Source organism: Athene noctua, chromosome 11, assembly GCF_965140245.1.
Source record: "Athene noctua chromosome 11, bAthNoc1.hap1.1, whole genome shotgun sequence".
Classification (NCBI taxonomy): domain Eukaryota; kingdom Metazoa; phylum Chordata; class Aves; order Strigiformes; family Strigidae; genus Athene; species Athene noctua.
The window spans coordinates 14549040-14568376 of NC_134047.1; the positions used below are offsets into that span (position 1 = coordinate 14549040).

Consider the following 19337-nt stretch of genomic DNA (forward strand, 5'->3'; position numbering starts at 1 on the left):
TAAGGAATTCTAGATGCTGGTTTAACAGCAGCTGGATACACCGACCTGCCCGTAAGATGTATGGAGCAAGACAAGAATCTACTCTCTCAGAGGTGGGACACAGCTCCAAAAGAATACAGAACTTTCATTCTACAGGGACAGAGGGATAGGTCCTAAACCATTCATCCTAAAGGGAAGGGTCTCCTGGTTCTGGACGCAGGGAAAAAATAAAACCCAGGACTGTCCATGACCCAGCAGTCTGCCCGAACAGGCACCAGGCCCTGCCAAACCCCCACACTCTCCCAATAGCTCTCACCTTCGCTGGGTTAAAATTGACATTTTTGGCACTGCCGTGCTCATCCCCAGAGACTGCCGGCTGGTTATTGAAGCCTTGCTTGACGTTCAGAGCAGTCAGCTCATCCTGCGGGGGAAGGACGATCAGCAGGGCTCGGCAAGGCCCCTCCACACCAAACGCCCGCTGCCTCTGTCCCCGCCACAACGGCTCAGGCAGCGTGGGGACAGGGCAAGGCCAGGGCCCAGCCGACCTCCCCCAGACCCCCGTTACCAGGCAGCGCCCCAGGCGAGTGCTGGGACGCAGGAACCGCGGGTCCCTCGGCCAGGACCACCCTCTCCCGCCAACTCGGGTTCCCGGCCTCTCACGCCCGGCCACCACAGGGACACAGGGCTCCCTGCCCCCACCGCGGGGGCTCCCAGCGCACCCCCGGGGCCTCCTCACGGCCAGCCCCGGCACAACGGCCCCGGGCCCCCCACACGTCCGACCCCCGCACCTCCTTCTGCTTGGGGTCCTGCGGGTAGACATCGGGCGGGCCGAGGCGCGGGCGCTTGAGCGGGCGGTGCTCGTAACTGAGGACACCGAAGGCCGCCATCCCGGGCCGGCGGGCAGAGGCGACCGGGCCACAACAGGGACCGCCGAGGCCGCCCGCGCCTGCGCCCTGCGCCGGGGCCGCCCGAGCGCTGCCGGAGAGGCCCGAGCGACGCGACGCTGTCACGGACGTCGCCGAGGGGAGACGGAACTTCCCGAAGCTGGGCCGAGGAAGGACGAAGAGTCCCGAGCGCCGGCGGGAGGGGCCGAGCCTGCGCCGGGAGGAGGCGGAAAGAGCCGAAGGCGGACGGGGTGGCCCGGGAGGCGCCAGCGCCCCCTGGCGGAGTCGTTGCGCCGGCGCCGCGCCGGCCTGACGTCACGTGACGGCACCTTTATTACCCCCAGGGCCGGGACACCCCCACCTGTGGCCACCCTCGGCGGCCCCACGGCCACCGTCGCCCTGACGACATTCCCAGCGCTGCGCCCATGACCATCCCCCCGTCACTGCCCCCATCACTGGCACCATCATTGCCCCCGTCACTGTCCCCATCACTGCCACCATCACTGCCCCCGTCACTGGCCACCCTGACCGCCTCCTGTAACTGCCCCCAACTCCCTACAAACTGCTGCCATGAGCCCCTTTGTCTCCCATAGCTGCCCTCCGGGACTGCCCCAGTGACCTCCAGTTCTGCCCAGGGACCCAGCCCAGGACATCCACAGCCGGGCTTTGGGTTGGGATCCCCACACCAGCCCTGCTCCTGGGGGGCAGCCCTGTGGGCGTGAGCCCTGTGGCATGGCAGGGTGAGCCGTGGGAACATGGCAGGATGAACTGGGGGGTCCTGGTGGGGCAGGCAGTGGGGCTGTTACTGTAAAAGCCTGCAGAGGAACTCTCTTAAGACTCGTTTTGGAGTTTTAGGAAGCAGGCATTCTTTATTGAAGCTCTGGATGCACAGGGGATCATTCCACCCAACGTGCATACACTAAAACAAAAGTTCATCCTCTACATACCTTAAGAACATGAACATACATTTCCCAAGAATTGGAATTCTCCACCTTTCTGCCTATCTCCAATATTTACATAATGCTGGTGTTGCAAAACTACACTGTGCATGTGTGAAGGTCTTGGGTGGTCTTTGGTGATTGTTTGGGGAGTTAGTCCCCTACTCCTTTTTCCCTTTTATGGCCATGAGTGTTTTGAGGACAATTTCTTCTCCTTGGATGTTTCCCAACTCTGTTGTCCGGCCAAGCTGTTCTTTCTTATCCACCTTGTTTGAGCATTTCCCCCAGGTTCTATCTATTTTTAAGGTTAGGATATCCTCTCTGTACATTTTAATCACTCGGGTCTTGTTAAATACAAAGTTAAACATTGTTTGGTAAAAGAATTTCTTCATATTCCCCCCTTTGAGACTTCCAAGTATACACAACTGGGCACAACAGCACCACATAAGATATAACGGAATGCTTCTCTTATCACTAATCATTACAGGCCTCAACTTGCAGGCACCAACTGCTCACAGGCATCAGCTAGAAGGCATCAGGGTCTGGAGGGTTGAGTGGGGAGCCTAGGCAGGAAGGGTGGTGGGGCCCCGCTGGGGTGAGCTGGGGGGCCCTGGTGTGGTGAGCCATGGTTGCCATTGGAGTGGCCCGTGGGGCGCCGCGTGGGGTGGGCCCCTCGGTGGCGGGCGGTGCCATGGGGCAGGAAGCGCTGTGGGTGTGGAAGCCAGCAGCCCTGCGCAGTGGGCTGTGCGCAGTTCGCAAGCGCCCCACGGCTCACGCCGCCATGGCGGTGCATGCTGCCTTCCTTGCGTCCACCATCCTCCTCCTCTGTGGGATGGGCCCCTGCCTTGCTGCTGCCCACAGCCCTTCAGGTAAGGGGGCACATAGGCCCCAGGGGGGGTGGGAGCCTGCGGTGCCCCATAGGTGATGGGGCTGGGGAACGTTGCTCCTCGGTGATGGCGAGCAAGGAGAACAGGACATGGGGCTGCGTGGGCTGGGAAGCCATTGGGGCATGCGCCAGAGATCCCGTGACGCTCCGATGCGCCAGAGACACCCAGCACCTACATGGTTTCTTGCAGTGGTGCTGCTGGGGGAGCTGGGCTGTTCCAGGGAGTCCTCTTGGATGTCCCTGCCCTGGTGCTTGAGCATTGCTGGCAACACCAGCCCCATGGCTACCAGCCCTGCAGCTGCCAGCCCAGCAGGCAACACTGCTGGGAGGGACCCTGGCCATGGGGGTCCCAGGTGGCAGGCCGGGGTGCGGGGCAGTGGCAGGACGCGATGCGTAGATCCTATTGGCCCCATGTATCAGCCAGGCAGGGAGGCAGCGGCTCCTCTTTCCACCCAGTACCTTCAGCCCAGATGTCATTTTCTGAGAAAAAGTCTACTTCTTGGCTGGCTGTCAGTAAAACACCAGTTTACCCTGGAAACTCAGCTTCTCTGTATCCCTGGACTTCCTGGGCTGCCAGAATGCTGCTCTCCATCTCCACATGTGGAAACAGCCGGGGTGCAGGCCCTTTGCTCCACCGTGTTACATTACAACTAAGGAAAGCCCTGCTCTGGCTTTCTCCTGCCCCCACAGTGCTGGCTGATGGGTTTGCACCTCACAAGGGACCAGGTGTCCCATTGCCTGGTTTTTAGGGGGAAAAATACTATTTTCTGGATGCCTCCAGGACAGCTTTCAGCCATCAGCATCTGGTTTGGCACCTGCAAGGGCTCTGCGAGGCACCTCCATCCATCGGAGCAGCTCATCGGGCAGTGAGCCATGGCAATGGCCACTAGAGCAGACTGTGGCATGGTACCTGATGCAGGGACCAGCACTGCTCTGGTGGCCCTGCAGCCCCCAGACAGCCCAGGATGTGGCCTCCAGCTGTGTGGGCAGGACTGGGGCTGGCACAGCGCAGCGGAAGGAGGGGGCAGACGAGCCAGCGTGGGTTCCTGGAGCAGCTGCTCAGCCTCCTGGGGCTCAGCGGTGTTTTCTGCAGAGATCAAACCACCAGGTCTCAGCCCCTGGCCCTGTGGTGGAGAGGCTGTGGTGGGAAGCATATCCCAGCATAGCTCCCATCACCCCACCCAGACACAGGGACACATGGGCACCTGCAAGCACCCAAAAGGGTAATAGCGAGATGAATTTAGCCAGGATGGAGACATCAGGCACAAATCCTGGAAACTCCCTGATTTTCTTATGAGAAAAGCAAGATGGCTTGGCAGGGTGGGGTTTCCATCCTATCCCACAGTGCAAGGGGCTGCAAACAGGTCCTCAGGGTGTCTAAGGGGAGCGGATGGAGGATTGGGGATGAAGCACCACATCCACAGCATGAGGAGCTGACAGCACAGATGCAGGAGGGACAGCAGCTTGCCTCACAATCCTTCGGAGGAAGCAGGGCTGCCGGCAGCCTGAGCGTCACTGGCACAGCATGTGTGAATAGGGTGGTGGGGCCCCAGCATTTCAGACAGGCTGCACCACATCTCTGCTGGGAAGAACTGGGCTTCTTTGGCTCACACAGAGGAAGGCTGATGGGGGTGTGCCATGTCTCCCGCACCCCTTGGTCCTGGTACAGCCACCCACCGCTGCAGTGCCCAATGGTGTCTATCCTTTGTAGGGGTGGAGTGTGTCCTCTTCAACGAGGAGTACATGACCTGCATGTGGGGAAGCAGAGAGACACTCACGGCCAACTACTCCCTCTACTACTGGTACGTGCCCCTGCCCCATGGCCAGCCCCACAGAAGGGTGTTCAGCAGTGGGTCCCTGCATGGGAGGCTCCTGATGGTATTGCTGGTACCAGCATTAGCCTGCTCCTCTTCCCCGAGCCCAGAGTGCGGGAGGCTCTGGGGGCAAGAGGGCTGGGATATGCTGGGGAGAGGGTCCCAGGGAGGGCTGGGACATGTGGGGTCTCAGGGAACCCTGGTAACCTGCTGCTGCATAGGTACGAGAACAGGTCCCCCGTGATGGAGTGCAAGCACTACCTGCAGGACCAGGGTGTCAGCATTGGCTGCTACTTCAATCAGAGCGAGATCATCCAGTTCCAGCCTTTCCGTGTCCTCATCAATGCCAGCCTCGGCAGCAGGACCCTGAAGTTCCTCAGCAAGCCCATGGAGCTGCAGGACCTGGGTACGGAGTGGTGGGGGGAACCCACTCTCCTCTGTGGGGCAGGAGCAGGGCTGCCCCATCACATCCTGGCTGGCAGCAGGGCCACCATGGCATGGGGACAGCATTCACCAAGCATCACTTGTGCTTTGCAGTGAAACCAGAAGCACCCGTCAACCTGACTATCCGCAACATGAGCAGCAACCAGCTGCAGCTGACCTGGACCTCCCCATACCCCAAAGCTCAGTGCCTGGAGCACGCTGTCAAGTACAAGAGCAACAAGGACACCAACTGGATGGTGAGAGTCCCCTGGATGTGGTACCCCAGTTGTTGTGCCCAGGGACGAGCTGTGCACCAGTGCTGGTCCTTGTCCCATGACCCACATGTCTCTGCAGGAACACCAGGTGAAAGGAGACATCTTCTCCTTCCCCAGCGTGGACTATGAGAAGTACTACACCTTCTACGTGCGCAGCAAGATTAACAGCTACTGTGGCAGGACCCAGCTCTGGAGTGAGTGGAGTGTCCCTGTGGTCTGGGGCAGCAACTCCACCAGCAAGGGTAGGTTCTGAGGGCTGTGGTGGGATGAGACGGGCTGCAGCATGGTGGGGCTCAGCAGGTGAGGGATGACCAAGCAGATGGAAAACTGGCCCAAGGCAGCAGCTGTAGGGGCGAGACCCATCCAGGCACCTGGGGCACAAGCAGTGGCATCAGCCCCTGCATCCTTTGCACTTCTGGAAGCCAAATATCCAACTGCCAGTGGGACCAGCTGACTTGCCAGGGGTTTCTTAGCCCTGGAGGGATGTTCTGACACAAGCAGTACAGGGTCACCAGCCAGTTGTGGTGACAGCATGGCAGGGTTTGGGGATGGGCTCCTTCTCCATCCTCTGCTCCAAGCTGAGCCCTGCCACAGACAATGCTGAGCTCCCATGGCCACCCACGAAGGGCCATAGATGTGCCCACCCCACTGCTGTGGCGGTGTGCTGGCCAGGGGTCCATGTCACCCCAGCTCTTTCCAGGCACGGCAGAGGAGCAGCTGCACTGGTTCTGGATCCACACAGTCTTGATCCCCATCGCCTCCTGCCTGCTCCTGCTGGTCCTTGTCGTCCTGCTGGTGCGCATGGAAAGGTGAGCATGGGAGCAGGTGGGAGGCAGCAGCACTGGGGCTCTTACCCTCCAACACATCTCTCCCGTGCAGAGTGTGGGTCATCCTTATGCCCCGAATCCCCAACCCCAGCAAGAACTTTGACGAGCTCTTCATCACCCACAACGGCAACTTCCAGGTAAGGCTGCTGTGGGCAGCCCTGCCCTGGGCTTACCCCCTGCCCCAGGGGGTTGGGGCTGGGCTGGCTGGTAGCTCCTCTCACCCTGTTCTGCTCCCTGGAGGAATGGGCCGGAGTCCCCAAAGACGTCGTGGAGAGCTTCAGGCCCAACTATAGCGAGAACATCTGCTATGTGAGTGAGCTGCCCCCCAAGGACAGCTGTGAGCCCCTCTGGGAGAGCGGCAACTACTCACCATCTGTAATGCCCGGGACCCCAGCTGCACCTTGTGAGCACAGCCCTTACAAGAACAGCTATGTGGGACTGTGATGCACTCCTGCACCCCTGCGTCCCTCGCGCTCTGCACCCCCGCTGCCCAAAACCTCACCGCCCTGCACGCCTTGCTCCTGCTCTGCCTCTGCCAAATGCCCAGGACCCCCAGCCCTGCTCCCCACCACGGCCACACCAAGCCCCCCTGTCGCAGATGAAAGTATTGGCACAGTAATGATTTAGCAAGAAATCTAGATTTATTAATAACTAACAGCAATTTATCAATACAAAATAATTCAGAAATGCTGAAAGAAAAGTGGCTTATTCACAGATTCTAAAATGACAAGATTCACACTAACTTACTTAACGGTACCTTAATTTATACATACATATATGTGCATACACAAAATGGACATATACACACACAGAAGCAAACGTGTTTGGATTCAGTAAAATGAACACAAAACAGACAAATACACACAGAAACAAGGGTACGTACCCACCCCCCCCCAATAAACAGAGAAAGAACAGGTGAAAGAGAAGCTAGCTCAAAGAAAATTTCCCTCTCGAGTTTAGAGTATATACTCCCAATGCCTTGGCATTCCTCAGAGGGCGATAATTGAGACTCGAGCGGGTGGACTTCGCCCCAGCCTTCCGTCTGGAGCAGACGGCACCTTAAGGGTTTTGGTACCTGAGAGGCGTCCCAGCTCAGGGGAGATGCTGGTCACAGGACGCTGCGATCCAGGAGAGCTCAAAGGGTCTCCCTTGTGGTTGCAATTTATAGGGTCCAAGACAATTGACTTTTGTCAAATACTTTCGGGTGCCTACCGGCAGTTGCAAAGTGCAACTCTGTTATTGTTCCATCTGACCACATCCCAGGCACAGGTGTGCCAGGCCATCAGGAGATGATGGGGCATTATAACCGTTTGGGAGCAATTGGGAGGGGCAGGAGCCTGGCTAGTTAAGGGGGTGCCTTCACCTTAGCAGTCCCTCTCTCCACAGATTGGTGCATAGCTCGGGGGAGGTGGGTGGAATCACACCTGGCACCAAGCAGCCCAACAAGGAAGGGTGGGGAGGGGTAGGAATTGTACCACCACAACCCCATGACAGGGTGACTGTGCTGTGCTGCAGGGTGCACGGTGTGCTGGGTGCGTCACCCAGTGCACTGGGTGCGCAGGGCGCAGCGCATAGTAGCCTGGGAGCATTATTTGTTGCGTGCGTGTGATGTATTGGGCGCACTGGGTGCGTTGCAGCACACTGGGCGCACTGCACGGTGCCCTGGCCATGAGGTGTCCAGGAGGGCAGGGTGACATGGATCCCAACACAAGCCCTGCCGTGTGCAGGACCCCTCATGGGGTCACTGTGGTGGAGCAGAGCTGTGGGAGAGCTGATGGGCTCCCACACCGCTCTCCTGTGGGCCCCCGCACTGGAGGCTTGCTGAGCCCCACTCCTTGCTCCAAGGTGCCCACAGACACATCCAGGGACATGTCCTGGAGAGGGGGCAGCTGCAGCTGAGCAGGCAGGAGCCACTGGCTGACTGACGGGGACATGGGGGCTGAGAAGCGCTAAATGCCAGAGGGGCCAAGTGTGAAAAAATGATGGAAGATACATAAGGAGGATTGTAAATACAAAATCACAGAATCATCTAGATTGGAAAAGACCTTGAAGATCATCCAGTCCAACCATTGACCTAACACTGACAGTTCCCAACTCCACCATATCCCTCAGCACTGTGTTGACCTGACTCTTAAACCCCTCCAGGGATGGGGACTCCACCACCTCCCTGGGCAGCCCATTCCAACGCCCAACATTTTCTTCCTAATATCTAGTCTAAACCCTGCCTGGTGCAACTTGAGGCCATTCCCTCTTGTCCTATCGCTTATTACTTGGTTAAAGAGGCTCATTCCCAGCTCTCTGCAACCCCCTTTCAGGTAGCTGTAGAGGGCGATGAGGTCTCCCCTCAGCCTCCTCTTCTCCAGACTAAACCCCCCCAGTTCCCTCAGCCGCTCCCCGTACGACCTGTGCTCCAGACCCTGCACCAGCTCCGTTGCCCTTCTCTGGACACGCTCAAGTAATTCAGTCTGAAGTGACTTGCAGCTAGGGTGTAGAAAAACACATATATGACATTAAATGTTGTTTAGCCTTGTGTGTTTGACAAGTAGAACATCTGTGTTTAGATAACATAGGCCTGTGATAGACTGTGAGGCACCTAACGAACGTGCTTGAGATTCCTGTCCTGCTGCGGGGAAGACCGAAGCGCAGCGCGGCGGTGAGCCGCGCCTGCACGAGTACCTGATCAACAGGCAGACTCAGCGGGGCCGGCGGTGCTCTAGCACGGGCCGAGCTCCGCAGTGCCCGCGTCCCCGCTTACGTGCCGCTGCCCGGGGGGATCCCCCGGTTGGCGAGGTAACGCAAATACACGTACCCGTCGCACTTCATCCCCGGTTTTGTGGCTGTTCCTGTGTCCTGCCTGCGCCGGCTCACACCACTAAGGCACCGTGTCACCCCCGCACCGAGGGATGATGCTGCTGCCGCCGGGCCCCCCCACAGCCCCCCCGGGCCTCGCCGCTCCCTGGCCGCGCCGGGGGCTCGGCGGGGCTCGTCCCGCCGGGGCTGGGGGAGGAGCCGGCGGAGCTCCGCCCACATATGACGTCACACACGGGGCGGGGCCAAGCCCCCGCGGTCTCCGCCCCCCCGGGCTCGCAGCGGCGGCGTGTTCGTCTCCACCGAGCGCGGCGGGGGCCGCCCCCTCCCCGGCCACCCCACGGTGTTCGCTGCACGGCCACGGGGGGACGCGCCGTGGGCTCGCCGGGCCCCGGGCTCGGCCCCTGCGGGCGCTGCCGGGGCCGCCTGCTGCCCGCGGCCACCTCCGGGCAGGTGACCGGAGGTTTCTGGCCAACACCGGCTGCGCCGTCCTGCGGCTGCTCACCCACACGAGGAGGGTGCTGCGGATCCCCGCGTCCCGTCAGCACCGGCTGCGGGGGGGTCCCCCCCCCGCCTTGGCTTCGCCCCGTCTCCCGGGGGACGCCGCACAGGCTCCCCGTGGCGGGGGCGCAGCGGTACGGTGGGGGGTCCCCAGGTGCCCATGCCGGCACCCCCTCACTCTCCCGGCTTCTCCAGACGTCATCGACGTGTGTGACGAGCTGGGCACCCCCAAGCTGCTCTTCCAGGCGACCACCCTGAGCGAGAGGGCCAGGAGGTTCCTCCAGGCAGGCGGCACCTACTGCCTGTGGCAGGGTGGAGCTCGGGGCGCCTGGCAGGCAGAGCCCCCCAGCCCCGGGGGTCCCTCTGGATGGGGTGCAGTGGGGTGCAGCAGGCAGGAGTGACTGCGGCTGTCGCGCAGGGACCAAGGAGAAGCGTCTGTGCTGGTCCTTCGTGCCCCTCCTGCGGCACCCCAGCCCAGCGCTGACAGGTGGGGAGTCGGGCGGGTGGGCACAGGCGCGGGGAGGTCACGGCAGTGCGAGCCCCCAGCCCCATCTCTGGCGGCAGAGGCTCTGCAGCTCCAGGGTGAGCCCTCGCACAGGAGACAAATCAGCGCCCTGAAGGTGCCGGAGGTGTGGAGGACACCTGACACAGAGACACTGCCCCCCATGGCACAACAAGACCAAAGAGTGGCAAGGGGCTGGTGGTAGCCCTCAGGGTGGCTGCTGTGGCCAAGGCCAACATCTACCCTGGGGATGGGGGGACACTGTCAGACACAGGTCAGCTCTGACCAGGGGACTTTCCCACCCCTGCGGCCTCCAGCACCTCACGGGCACGTGGCTCACAGCAGGAGCTGCCCTGTCCCCGTGCCCGCTGTCCCCACACCCTGTTGTCCCCTCTGTGCCCCACTGTCCTGTCCCATGTCTGCTGTCTCCACGCCCCATCACCCTCATGCCCCACTGCCCTGTCCCCCACCACCCCCAAGCTCTGTCCCCCTGCCCTGCTGTCCCTCGGACCAGCTCCTCACACCTCGTTGTCCCCTCCACCCCTCTGCCGCAGTCCCCAGTGCCGTGCCTCTCCGTGCAGGGAAAGGTGTTGGGGTGAGGCCCTGGCAAAGTGGGGGCAGAGCTGTGGCCAGTGAAGTCTGGGGCCATCCCCACCACGCGCTGCCTGGGGCTGTGACTGTCCCCGGGGGTGGGAAGGGCACGGCCAGGCAGCAGCGCAGGAGAGGACAAGGACATGGGGACAGGAGGACACGGGGACATGGGGATATGGGACATGGGGACATGGGGACATAGGGACATGAGGATATGGGGACATGGGGATATGGGGACATGGGGACACAGGGATATGGGGATATGGGGACATGGGGATATGGGACATGGGGACATGGGGACACAGGGATATGGGGACATGGGGATATGGGGACATGGGGACACAGGGACATGGGGACATGGGGACATGGGGATATGGGACATGGGGACATGGGGATATGGGGACATGGGGACACAGGGATATGAGGACATGGGGACATGGGGATATGGGACATGGGGACATAGGGACATGGGGGCATGGGGACAGGCCTCCCCCGGCCCCGCAGCGCCCCCCAGCGGCGAGCAGATTCAGCCCCGCCCCCTGCTCGGGGTAGGCGGTGCCTCCGCGCTTGATGGACGGGTAACTTTCCACCCCTGCCCACGTGGTGCGCCCGGCTCCCGCCCCTTCGCCGTCGATTGGGGGCGCGGCGCCGGCGGCCCCGCCCCCTAGCGACGGTGATTGGCGGAGGCGGAGCGGCAGGCACGCCCCCCCCGCGGCTCGGGCTGCCGCGGTGCCCGGTTCAGCGCTGCCGGCGGCCGGGACGGGGCGGGCAGGACCGGCGCCGGTCACCGGTACTGCGCGCGGCACGGCACGGCACGGCACGGCACGGCACGGCACGGCACGGCACGGGCTCACGATGATCGTGTGTCCCCAAAGCGTGGAGCACCCCCGAGGAAGCCGGTGCCAGCGGCTGCCGGGGCAGGTAGGACCCGCCCCGCCGCCACCGGAGCCCGTACCGGAGCACCGGGCTCGGCCCTGCTCGCTGCCACCGGCCCAGCCCGGCTGCGGCACCAGCAGGCCAGGACATTCCCGCCGCCCGCCGGCGGTCCGCGGGGCTGGCGGGGCCGCTCTCTCCCGATGCGGTGGCCGGCGGCCCGGTACCGGTACGGTGCCGGTGCGGCGGTACCGTCCCCGTCCCCTTTGTGCGGGATGCGGGAGGCGCCGTGCCTCCATCACTGCCAATCAAACTTGTTTTTCTCTCTCCGCCTGCACTGCCTGCGCCGCGCACCGGGGGCGCTGCCGCCGCCGCCCGCACAATGGGGACCCGGTTACCGGCCGCCGGTACCGGGCCCGGCACCGCCGTGGGGACCCCTCCCGCGGACACTAGCACTTCTACCGTTCCCTCGAGAACCGGGGTGGGGGGTCGGGCGAGAGGTGCCCGCCGCTGTCGCGTCCCCAGCGAGCATCACAGGCGGAGCCACCGGTACCGGCGGAGCCGCGGTCTCCCCTCTCGGAGGGATGGAGCCCCGGGGGGGTGGTGGTGGTGGTGGGTGGGGGCTCACACTGCGGAGTCTTTCCCGGCCGGGTGGGGGGGGGGGGGGGCGAGGTGAGGCTCCCCGGTCCCTCTCCCGTGGCTCCCGGAGCTGCCCGGGCTTGCTCCCGGTGGCAAGGCGCAGGACCGGCTGGGCTCCTCCATCCTCCTGCCTGCTTTACATGCAAACTGCTGCCCGGTGATTGGCGGGCCGGGCAGCACCGGGACGTCGTTTCCTCGGCAGCACCAGCCCGGGCAGGGAGGGGGTGAGATTGGCGGTGGGTACGGGGATCAGGCTGCCCGCTGGGATTCAGGGAGCTTGGACACACGAAAGCCCCCGCCGCAGGGAGGGGGGCGATGCTCCCGCTGCCCAGGGCTGCGAGTGGCTGTAGGAGAGGAGGAGAGTTATGGCCGGGGAGGGCGAGGAAGGTGGCACTGGGGACAATGCGAGAGGTTGGGGAAGCAAGGCCAGGGGGATGTGGCTGGTGGTGCTGGTGGGAGAGACCCTGGTCTGAGCCGGTGCTGCGGGGAGCAGGCAGGAGAGCCCGCCAGGGGAAGGGGGCTGAGGTGGGGGGCTGCCCTGCAACCTTCCATCTTTCTCCCCTTCCAAGCCATGTCTGCCTGGTGCCTTGGTCTATCGTCACCTGAACTTGCTGAGCGAGGAAAGCTGGTGGCCCCGGAGGCAGAGCCCTGGGCTGGTCCCACGGCTCCTTGCTGGGGCCCGCCTTCACCCGGGAGGGAGCCCAAGGGCTCCCAGCTCCTCCACCTCTGCCCACCAGAAGACCGGTGGCTGTAGCCTCATGGGTGTCCTCAGGGCAGCTCATTTCCATGAGCAGAGGGACTTTGTGGGGGACTTTTTCAGGTTACTTCTGGTTTATATCTTCTCCCATGGGACAGAGCAGCCAGTGCTCTTCATCCCTCCTCATTTTAATTTGGGGTTTGGGTGGGTTTTTTAGAGCTCTTTGGACAAAAGCTAAGAGGAATCTCCAAATGGCATCAAGTACATCTCTTGACAACTCAGTGACGGTGTGTTTGTCAGAAGTGCAGGACGGTAGAAAATAACCAGAGCTGCTTCCTGCGCTGCCTCTGCGGGTGCGCCTGCTTGGCGCTGCTGCATGGCTCAGCCCAGCTCTGCCTCCTCCTCACCCCGGGGTGCTCTGCTTTATGCCCTATGGCTTTTCCGTCCCCATCAGTGGTGCCCCAACCTTCTGGGTCGCCTTATGGCGGCACGCCGAGCTACTGCAGAAATTAATGCCTGCTGTAGCTCTCTGATTGGCAAGATAGCTGCTGGCAAGCCATGGGGGTTCCTGGTCGGGGCTCCGAGGGCTGTGTGTATCCTGGTCAGCAGTGTCAACCTGGGCTCGTGGTGGAGCAGGGGCTGGTTTGCAGATGTGCTCCTGGTTTACTGCCATGCCACTGTGGTCACCAGCCTCTGGGTGGGAGGAAGGTGACGGCACTATCAGCGGGGCCAGTTACTCCCAGGGGAGATTTTGGTTCCAGCCTCAGAGGGGAGGTGCACCCTCTACATCTGAGGGTGCTCCCTGGGCTCCCATGCACAAGTGGGAGCTGTGACTTTCTGTGTGACAAGGGTTAGTGCCTGCTGTGCCCATGCCTTGGTGCAGGCGGGCTGCAGGTGCAGACCCCGCTGTCAGGTGGGAGGTGTGGCAACGGGGCCATGGGGATGCAGCAGCTGCCCAGGTGCGTTTTGCACATCCCCACCCTCTGCTCCCACCACCCTCTCAGGAGGGACAGGGGCGGTGTGGCTCGGGGTTGTGCTTGGCTGGGGCACTGGTTCAGGGCTGGGGAGGGCACTGCTGGGGATGTATGGACCCCCCTTGCCAAGTTGTCCGTCTGTGTTTTCACGAGTGGGCGCAGCCGGCGCCAGCTGTGCCACACACCTGTGTGCTCCGGGACCTGCTCCCATGCCGTCTCCTTGGGCAGCACATGGGGAGACCTCTGAGTTCCTCCGTGTGCTCCCAACTGCATGGTGGCTGCCAGGACATCTCTTGCCCCTTGGCTTGCTGGGGCAGGAGCCCAGGAGCAGCTCAGCTCTCCCCCCACTCCCAGTGCTGGGTGGGAGGGCTTGGTGCTAGCAGTGCAGTGGCCTGGCAGTAAGGATGATGGGCTGCTCTGTTCTGGGAGGTATTTCATCTGTCACATTTCTCAGGCTCCAGCTTTGCATCTAAGGCTGCAAGGAAACATCACTCCTAGTTTGCCCTTTGCTTCCACTCGCCAGGCAATGCCCTTCCAGGCAGAGACCAGCCTGTGTTTCTTGCAGGCTGTCCTGCAAGCAGTGATCCTGCCGAGCAGTGCTCTGCCCACCTCCCCAGCCTGAGCCCTCTGCGGTGGCTTCTGACCCGATGGTGTCCACCTGGGAGCACCATGCTGGGAGAGGGAATCCCTTCCCCTCGCAGAGCCCAGGCTTGGCTGGTGTGGGCTGCTGCAGCAGGGACTGCTTCAGGGACAGCTCAGCAGAGTGCATTCCCCACAGGTAGTGAAGATGTCCAGCAGTGACCCCGAGCGTCCCCAGTTCCTCTTCGTGAAAGTGCTGGCGAGCCGGGGGCGGCTGGAGGCGGTGACCCAGCAGATGGGCTACCACCCGCAGTACCTTGACAGCTTCCTCAAGACGCAGCATTACCTGATGCACATGGATGGCCCGCTGCCCTTCGACTGCCGGCACTACATCGCCATCATGGTGAGCCCCACTGGGAGCTGCCAGAGGGGACGGGGGCCTCTGCTCAGGCCCGCTCAGCTCCCCGCTCTCCCTCCACCAGACAGCCTGTGCCACAGGCTTCTCTGCAGAGGCCAGAACCATGATGTCCTGGAGGTTGGGCGAGAGGTGGGCGTGAGGTCCCCAGGCCGGTGTGGTGTGGGGATGCTGACATGCTGCTCTTGCAGGCAGCTGCCCGGCACCAGTGCCGGTACCTGGTGAACCTGCACGTGCTGCAGTTCCTGCGGGCAGGGGGTGATCCCCAGTGGCTGCGCGGCCTTGACTTCATCCCCCCCAAACTCCGCAACCTCAATGAGATCAACAAGATCCTGGCACACCGGCCATGGCTCATCACCAAGGAACACATTGAGGTATTGGGGGGGGCTATCAGCCAGGGACGGGGCAGCAGTGGGGACAACAGCATCCCCAGGGGGTGCCGGCACCCTGCCCACCTGTCCGTGTCACATCGCTGGTCTGTCTACGTCCTGCAGAAGCTGCTGAAAATCAGCGAGTGGAGCTGGTCACTGGCGGAGCTGGTGCATGCCGTCGTCCTCCTGGTGCACTGCCACGCGCTCGCCAGCTTTGTCTTTGGCTGTGGCTGTGAGCAGGACGAAGGGCTGGGGGGCCGAGGCTCGCTGAAGCCCTCATCACCTGGGAACCAGTGCTTCTGCGAAGCCACTGCCGGCAACGGCTGCAGCCAGGAGCTGCTGCGCATCAACCGCAAGCGGGTGAGCCCCTGAGGGTGGGTTCACAGGGGAATGAGGGGCACGGCCAGGACTGCTGCCCTCACCCCCGCGCCTGTGTCTGTGCAGTCCCTGGACTCCTGCATGGAGCTGGATTCCCTCCGTGAACGCATGCAGAGGATCCACGTGGAGACCGAGGGCAGGGAGGAGACGAGGCTGCTGCAGCAGGACCGAGAGGAAGGTGAGGGGCAGGGAGCGGAGGTGGGTGTGCAGCATGGGAGTTGGTATGGCATACCTGGGTGCTGCTCCCCCATATCTATACGTCTATTTTCTGTGAGGGGCTCCTGGGATGCTGGTGGTGGGTGAAGAAGGCAGTGGCACTTCCCAAATAGGTGCAGCAAGGCCTGGCTTTTGACACCTGCTACGGCTGGGAACAGGGCAGCTGAGCATCGCTCTGACCCATCTGCGGGGTGCTCTCCTCTCACAGATACTGACGGGGAAGTCACCGGTGCCACCAACCTTGCATGCTACATGCAGGACCCTGACTTCGGATACCAGGACTTTGCCCGGCGTGATGAGGATCAGACGCAGGTATTCAGAGTCCAGGTGAGGTTCCTGCTCTCTTGGCAGGCAGCAGCTCAGGCTGCCGCCTCTCCTCTCCACTCCTGGTGGGGAGCAGACGGTCATGAGGGTGCCTGTGCAGCTTGGATCTGGCACGACTGCTTTTGCAAAATGCCTGAGTGGGGGAGCTCAGGTCTGAGAGGGGACCTGCCCCACTAGGGTTGGGGAGAGGGAGGTGACCAGTGACTTCTGTTTCCAAGGGCTGCTGATTTTTTTACATCACCCTCATGGAGGCAAGGGTCGAAATCATTCAAAAGCTGCCTGATGACGGATGTTGTGGTTTGTGGCAGAGCCATCCCCAGAATAAACCTATTGAATTCTGCTGCATTCTGAGGTCTCCAGCCCTTCTTCCTGGGAACATGCCCTGGGCTCCTTTTTGCAGTTGTGAAAGCCTCTTATTGTGCTCAACAGGATTACTCCTGGGAAGACCATGGCTTCTCACTGGTCAACCGGCTCTACTCTGACATTGGGCATCTCCTGGATGAGAAGTTTCGGATGGTGGATGGTCTGCAAAGCAGTGCCATGGCCAAGCGACAGGGTTGTGAGCCCTCTGTCTTTAAGCGAGGCATCTGGAACTACATCCACTGCATGTTTGGCATTAGGTAGAGAAACCAACCTCAGGGTCCAGGGGAGAAAATGGAGCTGGCCCAGGTGGGAGGAGGGTAGGGCACTCAGGCTGTCTTGCAGATGGGCTTGGAAAAGAGACAGAGGTGAATCACCTGCCTGGATGTTGGGCCACTCAGGGAAGAGTTGCTCAGCTGCTGTGGGCAGGGCGCTTCGGGGATGGGGCTTCAGTGCCTGGTGGCCACTGCTGTGTGTCCCTCTGCCCTGTGGCTGGGCCATGCCCCAGGCAGACCATGGGCGAGGTGCTCTGTAGGGACATGGTGCTGGCCGTGACTCTCCCCTGTGCTCCCCACAGGTACGATGATTACGACTACGCAGAAGTGAATCAGCTCCTGGAGCGAATGCTCAAAGTTTACATTAAAACTGTAACCTGCTACCCAGAGAAGACAAACCCAGAAATGTTTGACAGGTTCTGGAAGCAATTCAAGCACAGTGAAAAGGTGGGACAGCCGGCCCCTGGCTCTGACTGGCTGTGGTGGGGCCGGGAGCATGCAGGCTGGGGAGCTTCAGGGGGTGTATGGGAAACCTTTGAGGCACCAAACCAGTCTGAGGAAGGTTGGGGGGAAATGGAAACTGGCTGTTTGTAAGGAGTTGGGCTTAGGGTGGCAAGGGGCTGCCCACAGTGTAATAGGCACAGAGGCTACTAGCAGCGTGGGGATTTCCAAGGCCATTACCCCATCAGTGAGTGCCTCCCGGTGAGCCCTCCATCCAGCCGTAACTCGCAGGAGTGGCCGCTGTGAGCGGCAGGGACTGTGCTGGTGCCAGCCCAGCATTCTGGTGCCAAGTGTGCTGGGGACTTCCCAGCATGTGGCTCTGGGAGGCAGCCACAACCTGCAGGACTGGGAGGAGGCAAAAAGGGCAGCTGCCTGTGCTGGAAAAATTGGTGGCATTTTTGTCCCCATGACAAAAGACTCCCTAGCTCAGGTGGGTGCTTGCTTGCAGTGCTGCCCACAGCACACTGTGGCTGCCTGAACCTCTCATGCTTCACCCTTAGGTCCACGTGAACCTGCTCATCCTGGAAGCCCGAATGCAGGCAGAGCTGCTGTACGCGTTGCAGGCCATCACCCAGTACATGATCTCCTAGATGGTGGGGAGCTGCGCTACGGCAGGGCCGGGCAGCATCCTCTCTTCCTGGACTCATGCGTGACCCATCATGCTGGGACAGATGGCGCGGGATTACTCAATTTAGTTTACTTGACTGCCTTGTTCCTTTTTCTTTTTTTTTTTTTTTTCTCTTTTCCCCCTGTGGGGCTCACTGAACGGCCCCATTACGTGCAATTACCAAACTGTGAGGCAAGTCCGTGCTGCTGAGATGTTGGTGTGATGCTGGAGACTTGAACCTGTCCAAGGAGGACTGCCAAAGATGCAGGGGGAGAGGGAGATGGGAGGGGACTGGAGCTGGTTTAGAGGGATACTCCCCTGTGAGCAGAAGCTCCTCGCCCAGCTCCTGCGGGAGCCTCAGCCGCCGCAGGGAGGGCAGAGGGGAGCTACAGTGGCTGCCCTGCTTGCCAGCCACCCTTCAGCATCTGGCCTTGTTGGGGTGATGCATCTTGCTTGGAAACAGCATGGGCAGCTTGCGGGTGCATTGCACTGTCCTGAGTTGTATGATCAGGCAGAGATGTGTGCCAGCTCTGAGCAAGGGCCCTTTCCCAGCCCAGGACTGGAAGGGTATGTGCTTGCTGCCTGCGTGTCCTGCCCTTTAGGTCTGTGCCAAACCCCTCTGGGATGGACAAGCGATGACCCAGGTGAACTCCAAACTGTGAAGCTCTTGCTGGCAGGGTGCTCTAGTGCTCTGCCTTCTCTTGACAGCAGGGTGAGAAGATTTCTGACAGCATTCAGGCTCTGGAAGTTTCTGCAGGGGACTTTGAGCAGTCCTCAGGGAGCTTGCCGCAAAGCCCCTTCTCTGCAGAAAGGCAGGAGGAACAAGGGAGGTTTCCTGAGTTAACGTGGCTTGTATCTTCTTACCATCATGAGAGGGCTGAAGTCCTGTGCCCAGTCACTTGCTGCTTAGCAAGATGGTGGAGGAACCTGCGGTCAGCACAGGTGAGCTACAGGATGGTTTGCCTTGAACCTGGGCTGGGGGACTCCCTGGGCTCCCTGCAGCCGGTGCACTAGCCTTGCCCTCTGCCCAGTGCACAGGAGCATGCACTACCACTCCCCCACCCCATCCCAGGGCTGCTTCCTGCCCAGGCTGCAGTCCCTGGCTGGGGAGGTACGAGGGATCCAGTACAGGTTCCAGAGAGCAGCCACAGAAGGGGAATGAGTCCACCTGTGATAAGTGGGAGCCTGAAGCAAGGGCAGCTGTCAAGTCAGCCCAGCGCACGCTGCTTCAGTCGACCTGTTTACTGCGTAAATGTACAGGGAGAAAACCTTGTGTATGGAAGCTACAGAAAAAGCCTATTTTTGCTATAAATATATTATGTTTGACATGGATGCGTGCTTTATTTCTCCCAGCCGTTGAGACGGGAATCTAAACTTACACAGCTGCTCTGAGGGCAGGACAGCAGTGCCTGGCTGTCTGCAGCCCCAGATGGCTCCAGCTCCAGGAAATCCAAGTTCCCAACCACAGTGGGGTCCTGTGCTGACAGCTCTGGTCCAGGGCTAGCAACTGGTCACTGAGGCTGGACCCATCCTATTCAGCTCAGCTGTGTCCTATTCCCATGCTCACATGAGCAATTCCCACAGTGGTGTATGTTCAACAGGAAAAGAGGGAAGGTTTTCAAGCAGCTGTGGTGCTCCAGCAAGGAAGAGGGTGCTGGAGGAAGGAGCTGGCTTCTCCCCTGCCAGGTACCTGGCATGGC

The 19337-nt window shown here is 61.2% G+C and overlaps 3 protein-coding genes across 4 annotated transcripts in view; 2 read left to right on the top strand and 1 right to left on the bottom strand.

The window, feature by feature from the left end:
• MED12 (mediator complex subunit 12) overlaps positions 1 to 908 on the bottom strand; it is a 37349-nt gene extending 36441 nt beyond the window's left edge. The window contains exons 1-2 of the mRNA XM_074915474.1: positions 768 to 908; positions 296 to 400 (exon numbers count right to left, since the gene is read on the bottom strand). Of these exons, the coding sequence (XP_074771575.1) occupies positions 296 to 400; positions 768 to 866 (204 nt within the window). The 5' untranslated portion in view covers positions 867 to 908. The remainder of the gene's footprint in view (positions 1 to 295; positions 401 to 767) is intronic.
• Positions 909 to 2564: 1656 nt separating this feature from the next.
• Positions 2565 to 6676, top strand: IL2RG (interleukin 2 receptor subunit gamma). Of its 2 annotated transcripts, none has more exons than XM_074915202.1 (8): positions 2565 to 2670; positions 4399 to 4489; positions 4723 to 4907; positions 5039 to 5181; positions 5279 to 5445; positions 5805 to 6008; positions 6079 to 6163; positions 6267 to 6676. In XM_074915202.1, exons 1-8 carry the CDS (start codon positions 2583 to 2585, stop codon positions 6468 to 6470), a joined length of 1167 nt encoding a protein of 388 aa, XP_074771303.1. In that variant the 5' UTR covers positions 2565 to 2582; the 3' UTR covers positions 6471 to 6676. The 2 variants fall into 2 exon arrangements, with proteins under 2 accessions (XP_074771303.1, XP_074771304.1); XM_074915203.1 differs by having other exon boundaries at positions 5279 to 5441; positions 5900 to 6008.
• Positions 6677 to 11131: 4455 nt separating this feature from the next.
• LOC141964627 (sestrin-3-like) lies at positions 11132 to 18956 on the top strand. The gene is made up of 9 exons (XM_074915258.1): positions 11132 to 11349; positions 14390 to 14593; positions 14797 to 14979; positions 15100 to 15336; positions 15421 to 15532; positions 15779 to 15897; positions 16324 to 16514; positions 16832 to 16976; positions 17531 to 18956. The coding sequence occupies exons 1-9, from the start codon at positions 11284 to 11286 to the stop codon at positions 17618 to 17620; spliced, it is 1347 nt and encodes a 448-aa protein (XP_074771359.1). The 5' UTR covers positions 11132 to 11283; the 3' UTR covers positions 17621 to 18956.
• The last annotated feature ends 381 nt before the right edge of the window (positions 18957 to 19337 follow it).

Excerpts from the sequence above, each read along its gene's own strand:
- IL2RG (XM_074915202.1), top strand. The coding sequence starts at position 2,583 with ATGGCGGTGCATGCTGCCTTCCTTGCGTCCACCATCCTCCTCCTCTGT. Across the intron at positions 4,908-5,038 it reads CATGGAGCTGCAGGACCTGG|TGAAACCAGAAGCACCCGTC; the intron begins GTACGGAGTGGT and ends TGTGCTTTGCAG. Across the intron at positions 6,009-6,078 it reads CTGCTGGTGCGCATGGAAAG|AGTGTGGGTCATCCTTATGC; the intron begins GTGAGCATGGGA and ends TCTCCCGTGCAG.
- LOC141964627 (XM_074915258.1), top strand. The coding sequence starts at position 11,284 with ATGATCGTGTGTCCCCAAAGCGTGGAGCACCCCCGAGGAAGCCGGTGC. Across the intron at positions 14,594-14,796 it reads GGCACTACATCGCCATCATG|GCAGCTGCCCGGCACCAGTG; the intron begins GTGAGCCCCACT and ends CTGCTCTTGCAG. Across the intron at positions 15,898-16,323 it reads CGCAGGTATTCAGAGTCCAG|GATTACTCCTGGGAAGACCA; the intron begins GTGAGGTTCCTG and ends TGTGCTCAACAG.